The 8,448-nt window shown below is 38.0% G+C and overlaps 1 protein-coding gene across 1 annotated transcript; it reads left to right on the top strand.

The window, feature by feature from the left end:
- Positions 1-542: 542 nt before the first annotated feature.
- LOC121986875 (probable xyloglucan endotransglucosylase/hydrolase protein 26) lies at positions 543-6,180 on the top strand. The gene is made up of 5 exons (XM_042540805.1): positions 543-735; positions 4,591-4,773; positions 4,846-4,946; positions 5,020-5,213; positions 5,646-6,180. Exons 1-5 carry the CDS (start codon positions 543-545, stop codon positions 6,052-6,054), a joined length of 1,080 nt encoding a protein of 359 aa, XP_042396739.1. The 3' UTR covers positions 6,055-6,180.
- The last annotated feature ends 2,268 nt before the right edge of the window (positions 6,181-8,448 follow it).

An 8,448-nucleotide genomic window follows, 5' to 3' on the forward strand; every position in this document is an offset into this window, starting at 1 on the left:
TAGTGTAAATTGCACCAACACTCTCTTCCCACCGTGAGTGAAGGCGCTGTCCCTCCTAGAATAGAAATCTCCCTAGGACAAGAAACCCTAGGAGACTTCTAACTAGAGTTGACTTTTGCTGGCCCTGTGGCCAAGTGATGGGCAGATGGAGAAGCAGCAACAACTGGCCTTTCCTATAGAAATCCGGCTAACAATCTCTTGAACACTGGTGTTGACCACATGTCCCAACTGGTTGTTTTTAGTTAGCATCTCCCTGAGTTGTAGGAAGGTTGCCAAGAGATACAAGCACGTGTGGAGGAATTGAAGGCTCAACTTGCCACCTCCAAAATAGAAGCTTCTTTGTCTCAAGGGAGGCTCATCCATTTGAAGGAACTAGAGGAGAACCCCGCCTCAGCATTATCTAAATTCCGTCAACTCAAAGCAGTCGTAGCTAGTGAGAATGCAAACAACATTCAAGCCAAGCATGAGGTGAGCCGGCTGTGAGTGCCAATTGACTCCCTTGAAGCTCAAGCTAAGGAGTCGGAGTCGAGGAAGAAGAGACAATGGAAGGAGATAAAAAACTGAAAGCCACGGTGGCAAAAGAACAAGCCAAACTTAGGGCGTTCGCAATGGAGGTTAAAGTCACCAATAATGAACTAGAGGTCTGCCAAAAGAGGCTTAACCTTCAAGAGGTGGAATTGGCGGCCACTCAGGAGGAGGCTAGATCCAGCAAAGTTCTAGCTGAGGATCGACCATGTTAGTTGGAATCTGCTCATAATGAGACAGAGGCTATTTTCGCAGGAGTTGAGAATGAACTTCGAGCGGCCTTGGAATCTGCACACTGAGAAGCTAGTGAGAATGCAGACAACATTCAAGCCAAGCACGAGCTGAGCCGGCTGTGAGTACAAATTGACTCCCTTAAAGCTCAAGCTAAGGAGTCAGAATCGAGGAAGAAGAGACAATGGAAGGAGTTAAAAAAGTTGAAAGCCACGGTGGTAGAAGAACATGCCAAACTTGGGGCGTTGGCAATGGAGGTTAAAGCCACCAAGAATGAACTAGAGGCCTGCCAAAAGAGGCTTAACCTTCAAGAGGTGGAATTGGCGGCCACTCAGTAGGAGGCTAGATCCAGCAAAGTTCTAGCTGAGGATCGGCCATGTTAGTTGGAATTTGCTCACAATGAGACAAAGGCTACTTTCGTAGGAGTCGAGAATGAACTTCGAGCGGCCTTGGTGTCTGCACACTTAGAAGAAAAATCTACCCAAGTGTTAATTGAGGCCCGACTTCGTGAGCTAAAGATTACCCGTTCCAAAGTCGAAATCAACCAAGTAGAGATTGAAACCCTAAGTCTCCAAGGTTGAACTACAAGCCATCTTTGAGGCCCAAAGGGATCAGCAAGCTTAACGAATGACCTCCAAGAGTACCGTGCTGGAGAAAACGAGCGTTGATCCATTAAGAAGAAGGAATTCCTCAAATTCGAGGAATTTTATGTTATGGCTGGCAATTGTTTGACCTGAATGGTGAGGTATGACGTGGATAATGCCTTGAAGTAACTACAAGAGTCTAACCCCCTGCCCTCCGACAAGCCTTTGCCAATTGTCAAGTTATCAAAGATTTTAGACAACATCCCCAAAGAAGACGTGGTGATTTCACTTGAATTTTTCCTTTTGGTGTTTAACTTTTCTATACTTGGCCTCCATGTGTATAATGAAACTTTTGGTGTCTCGATTCCCTCTCTAGATTTGCATTCTTGCTAAGATTTTAATGTTTTTTGTTGTGACTTTTACCTCGACTCCAACTATGCTCGAACTAGGGGGAACTAGGCCCTAAAAAAAACCTAGGCGATATGATATGCGCTCAACCCCTTCGTTGGGAGGATGTTGATATTGCAAATGGAAGGATCTCGACCCCGACTATGTCCTAGTTGGGGGAGTTTGAGCCATGAAAAGGATATGAACGATACTATATGCGCTCAACCCCTTTGCCGGGAGGAGGTTGATATCGCAGTCTGAAAGATCTTGACCCCAACTATGTCCGAGTCGAGGAAGTTTGGGCCAAAAAGAGGGCATGGACTATATGATATATGCTCGACATCTTTTGTAGGGGTGAGGTTGATATCGCAGCCAGAAGGATATCAACCCCGACTATATCCGAGTCAGGAAAGTTTAGGCCATAAAAAAGGGCACAGACAATATGATATATACTCGACTCCTTTTACAAGGGTGAGGTTGATATCACAACCAAAGGGATCTTGACCCTGACTATGTTCGAGTCGGGGGAGTTTGGGTCCTGAAAAGGATACGGACAATAAGATATATGTTCGACCCCTTTGCAGGGGTGAGGTTAATATCACAATCGGAAGGATCTTGACTCCGACTATATCTCAGTCAAGGGAGCTTGAGCCTTAAAAAAGACATAAACGATATGATATATTCTCAACCCCCTTTGTAGGGATAAGGTTATTATGCAACCGAAAGGATCTCGACCTCGACTATGTCTGAGTTGAGGGAGTTTGGGTCTTGAAAAAGACAAGGACGATACAATATATACTCAACTCCTTTTGCAGGGGTGAGGTTGATATCGCAACCAGAAGAATCTCGACCCCGACTATGTCCGAGTCGGATGAGTTTGGGCCCTGAAAAGGACATGAGCGATACGATATATGTTTGACCCCTTTTGCAAGGGTAGTTTGATATTACAACGGAAAGGATCTCAACTTCGATTATGTCCGAGTTGGGAGAGTTTGAGCCTTGAAAAGAACACAGACGATATGATATACGCTCGACTCCTTTACAGGAACGAGGTTGATATTGCAGTAGGAAGGATCTCGACCCCAACTATGTCCGAGTCATGGGAATTTAGGCCATTAAAGGACACGGACGATACAATATATTATCGACCCCCCTTTGTTGGGATGAGGTTAATATCGCAGCCAGAAAGATCTTGACCCCGACTATGTTCGAGTAGGGGAAGTCTAGGAGAAATCAATCTGAGAAAGATGCTTTCATTTATGTTAAAAAAGTAGGTACAATAAAATTTTTTATAGAAAAATGCATAAAAGATTCATGTAGGATATATGGACAGCTTATGAGTGATAATACTTTAAATGATTAATACTCAAAGGTTGATCTAGCCTCTTGCCGCTTGAATTTGCAAGGAAGTACTCTCCGACTTGGATTGAGCGGGGGATTACCCATTTATTATAGTTGAGGCGCATTCACTGGCGATATGCTACAAGTCGGGTGACAACTTTCTCCTTGGTCTCCGCTGGCATTTATTGTAGTTCATCGTTGTCTTGCCCATAAATATTCCTTCTGATAGATTTGTCACTAACTTCCACTAGAACAACTGTATCTCCACTATAAACGAGATGTAATAGAGTCATTCTAGGATAATAATGAAAAGTCATAATCAAAGAAAAATATTTAAAGCTAATTATAATATTTTGAATAGGATATATTTGATTAGCCAACAATGGTAAAGAGTTAAGTCAGTCTTAAAAGAACACCAAAAAAAAGGTTTGGGGCATTGATTCAAGTTGAAAAAAAAAAACTACAACAATCATCTCAATTTCTTTATATATTTGATTATTCAATTTATGCTAATGCATGAATAATTAAAAACCTATAATAATACATAAAAAATAACTTTTATAAATTAATTTTCTCATCTTGCCTCAACACAGAAGTCTTTCAATTTATCTCACTTACCATTATGTGTGATAAAAAATTGATAACACTCACTCACTCAGATGCCCCTTCACGATCCATTTCAATGTTTATGTAAGGGAGATAAATCATAATACCGAGACACTTTTTAGATGGAAAAAACTTATTCTTTAAGAGAATGAAGCCTTTAAAACTTCTATATAACAATTCTATACCACTCGGATATCAACTCAATTTAGGGGCTATCTCTTACCACTGGCTCAATTCATTCTTGGTGACATCATTCACATATTTAACGCACTATAGTTATACCTATCAAATTTCTATTGGTCCAAAAATTCTTTTTATTTCTCAGAATTGACTACAATTAGTTTGAGTTATTGTGCGACAGCTTTTAATGTAAAAGATGATTTAGAAAATGCCAGATTAACAATAAAATTAGAAGTACCTTTCGAGAGAGGAATTTGGTGAAAAAAATAATTTAAGATGCCCAAAATACATAATATAATGGAACTTAGTCACAAGCGCACCACAACCCATGCAAAGTGCATCATTAATCTTCTGGCAATTCATGAACACATGAATCTCTACTCTTTTCTATATAAACTATTTTCCTGCCTTGACACCAAAAAAATATAAAAACTATCTTATTACCTTTGACTCGTGATTTTAATATCATCAGATGGAATATCATGAGATTAATAATTCCAATCTAACCTAAAAACTACATCAGAAGTAGTAGCCAACCATAATAAGCTAAATATATGTGCATGTATCAGAGCATTAGTGGACGGCACATCTCTGAGTCTTGGTAGAGCCTGACAAGATGAACTGTTTTACCAGTTTTAAAGTTTTGTTTTTTGGTTGAATATAATTAGAAAATGTGCAAGCAATTCCCTATAAATATTGTTCCATTCATGGCTCTTTGTCATTCCAAGGTTCACAGGCACAGGACTTGCAATGGCGACCTTGCACAATTTGATCTTCGGATTTGTTCTCCTGGTGGCCATGGAGCATGCTCTTGCAGATTTCAACTTCTACAAGGACATGGCCTGCTATTGGGGATATAGAAACTTGGCCGTGTGGAACAATGGCCAAAACTTTGCGCTTGGCCTCAACAACGTCTCAGGTATCCAATACTTCATAGCTACTCGTTTGCGAGTTTCCGACGACTAAACATTTGCTTCACAATGTTCTCCAGGTTGTGGGATTCAAACAAGGAATCGGTTCCTCTTTGGAAGCGTAGAAATGCAGATTAAGCTGGTCCATGGAAACTCTGCTGGCACTGTGACTACATATTATGTAGGTCCTAGAGTTAATTGCTGCATGGATTTTACTTAAGCTGATTTCAGAATCTTTCTGTTCTTCCACGCAGATATCTTCTACTGGAAGCAAGCACGATGAGATCGATTTCGAGTTCCTCGGCAATGTATCAGGGCAGCCTTACATCATCCACACCAACATCTGGGCTCAAGGCTTGGGGAGAAAAGAGGTGCAGTTCTATCCTTGGTTTGATCCGACTGCTGCTTTTCACAACTACACCATTCACTGGAACCCCAGCCAAATTGTGTAAGCTCTCGTGTCCTTTTTGTTAGAATACATATATCTTCATGAACATGCAAATTGAATTTCTCATTACATAATTTTTAATGCCCAAGATCTTGAACTAAATATTTTTCACAATTTGCATAAATTAGCTCATGACCTTTGAGTATGAAGAAACTAGAGCCCTCACAATTGTGTTTCTCTCTCTTGGCCTGTCTTCTTGCCTAGTCCTTTCGACGGAGAAAAGGCCTATATAATGGATAGAGGGAGGAGGACCATTCTGTAGCCATTCATTTACCCATTCTATCAATATGCACATTCAAATTCAATCCGGTTCATTCTCATATTGCATGAATATGAGAATGATTTTTTCATCTTCCCTTAAATTCATTCAATATAAATATAGCCATTAGTTATAATTGTGACTATTCTCAAGCTTATTACTATCGCATGCAGATGGTTCATCGATGGGATCCCCATCAGGGTTTTCAGAAACTACCAAAGCTATGGAATTGCATTCCCAAATCAGCAAGCGATGAGAGCCTACTCCAGCATTTGGAACGGCGACTCATGGGCGACCAGAGGTGGGCAGGTAAAGATCAACTGGAAGAGTGCACCGTTCAGGGCATTCTACCAGCAGGTGAAGCTGAGAACTTGTCCGTGGTACTCCCCGGCCAGCACTGCGCAGTGTTCGGCAAAAACCCCTGCCAACTGGTGGACTGCTCCGGCTTACAGCAGGCTGAGCTACGCGCAGCAGGGGCAGCTGATGTGGGTGAGGAAGAACTACATGATCTACAATTACTGCCAGGACTGGAAGAGATTCAAAGGGGTGTTGCCTCCTGAGTGCTCTCTGCCTCTCTACTAGTGCTGCTGTCCGATTGCTGCTTTCACCTACATGCATGGCCTTTGTGAACTACTGTTATCTCTTTATCGCTTTCAGTTTTCATTTTTGAGTTGTTAATCAATGTTGTATCTTTAATGGTCTCGTTGGATATTGTTCGGTGTATTTCTATGTTGAAAGTATGATTTTTTTTTTATGGTTGGATGATTTGACTTTGGATAATTCTGAACACACACATCATTGTTTAGTCACTACCACAATTCATTGGTAGACAACCTTTCGCAAATCCACAGCATAACTTATGCACATTCAAAAATTAACCTTCAAGATATTCATCTCATTTAGGATTTGAAGTTCATCCCCTCGGATAAGTCTAGTGGCTAGCGCATGAGATGTTGTCATCATGAAATCTGGGATTCGAATTTGTCATCATTTAGGATTTGAAGCTCGGTTCTCTTTTTACTATAGATCACACCCGTGGAGGTGTTGTAGGTTCCAATCTTACTAAGTTCTATATACAATAAACATAGCAATGTATTGTTTCTCTCCCGTTTGTTATCTATTTTTGTCATTTTTTTTTTCCATTCAACCATTTTTCTTTTTCAATTAGATTTTCATATTTATATATTAGTTTTTGAAACTTCCTTCAATATAAGAAACGTATCAAAATTTCCTTGAACGACGGTATAAAATAGTGGATAAGTGAAAGAATGTTTCACCACATAGCTTGTCACTACTCTTAAATTTACAACCGTGGAGGATCAAATAGTCCAACTTACAATTCTTGAAAGTGTACTCCGATATAAAATCCACTATTCAATCCATCGCCTAAACAATGCAACACCCCATATAAAATCCACTAAAAGCTTCTTCAAGAAGCAATAGAGTAAGCCTTTAAAACCTCAACTATCCTCTAAATATTCTTTAAAGTAGTCTATCAATGACAACCAGTATCTCTTGTCATAGTGTTAGATTAAATGCAAAAGTTTTAATCTGATAATTAATAATTGCATTGGAAAAAATAATCAATAATGAAAATAAAATAACACTAGTTAGGAACAACAACTATACCACTGCAAGTGAAAGACATAAAAAGAAGGATAACTGCCACTCTCAAACTACTAACAACTACTACTTACCTTTAAAGAAGCCAATGACTAACCTCAGTTGCAGTTTTTCTTTTGCACTAGTAGAAATCCAATTTGAGACTCAAACAAAAGCAGTGAAAGCATACAAGTGAACCAAGGTTTTTTAACTTCTAAGTAGCCCCCCAGTACATAAGAAAAAACAAAGGAAAGAGGCTACTGTTCCACAATGGGGCCATTTCTCATCATGATTCAGAACTAAACAAACTTGCTCGTTGAAGCTTTCTCAAGAGCACAGCTGTTATATATATATATATATATATATATATATATATATAATTTAAGTATCCGGGTTGTTTTTGTATGTAGATATTCTTTCCTTTAATTTATTTATGAGATAAATTTAAAGTATAACTTATGCACATTTAGAAGTCTACCTCTAGAATAGTCATTTTATTTGAGAGTCAAACTCTTATCCTCTTATTTGTTTAGTTTAATACGTACCACTATACTACAAAGTTATTTCTTCCTCCATAAGTGTGGGCAGTGGTAAAAACACTCAAAGAAATAAATAAAAAGATGAGAGTTTGAATTTTAATAGGAATGAATACTTTAGAGGTCCGTCTCTAATTATAGATAAACGTGCTTCGAATTTACCAAGATTAATAAAAATTAATTTTTTTCAATTATTTATATATATATTTGTAAAAAGAGAAATGATATTCATCTAGAAATTTCATCTAAAAAATTCATCTAGATAGACACATAAATGATGGGACCCATAAAAAGTGAAATGATGGGTCCCATCTTTATGTGTCTATCTAGATGAATTTTCTAGATGAAATTTCTAGATGAATATCATAGCTCTTGTAAAAATTCGTTGTTTAACTAGTCTAATTTATAAAACAATTTCTCACTACTTAGTAAAAAAATATAAAAAATAAATAATCATATTTATAAAAAAATTGTAATTTTAAAAATATTTAACATAATAAAACATTAGATAGACAAAAATTCACATTTATAATAACTTTTTAATAATATATATATATAAGGACATCCTTTAGTAATTTTAAAAAGTAGAAGTAGAAGTGTCCTTTTGATTTTCTCGTCTGTAAGACTGAAACAATTAATAAACTAGAGAATTATTTCTTTCTACTTCTATTATTTTATTAAAATTGTAGAGACATTAAAGAAGAAAGGTTAAAAGTAGGAGTGAATCGTAAATAATAAAAAAAATAGAGAGGTATTTAGAAAAAACAGTTAAAAAAGTAGAGAGTAAAATGAAAACAAATTCTAATAGAGAAGACAAAAAACAAAAAAAGCAGCGCCC

The sequence above is a fragment of the Zingiber officinale genome, chromosome 5B, assembly GCF_018446385.1.
Source record: "Zingiber officinale cultivar Zhangliang chromosome 5B, Zo_v1.1, whole genome shotgun sequence".
NCBI lineage: Eukaryota > Viridiplantae > Streptophyta > Magnoliopsida > Zingiberales > Zingiberaceae > Zingiber > Zingiber officinale.

What these genes read in the sequence shown, in the direction of transcription:
- LOC121986875 (XM_042540805.1), top strand. Translation starts at nt 543, where the DNA reads ATGGAAGGAGATAAAAAACTGAAAGCCACGGTGGCAAAAGAACAAGCC. An exon ending in GCACTGTGACTACATATTAT is followed by an intron (nt 4,947 to 5,019) that starts GTAGGTCCTAGA and finishes TCTTCCACGCAG; the next exon opens with ATATCTTCTACTGGAAGCAA. An exon ending in TGGAACCCCAGCCAAATTGT is followed by an intron (nt 5,214 to 5,645) that starts GTAAGCTCTCGT and finishes TATCGCATGCAG; the next exon opens with ATGGTTCATCGATGGGATCC.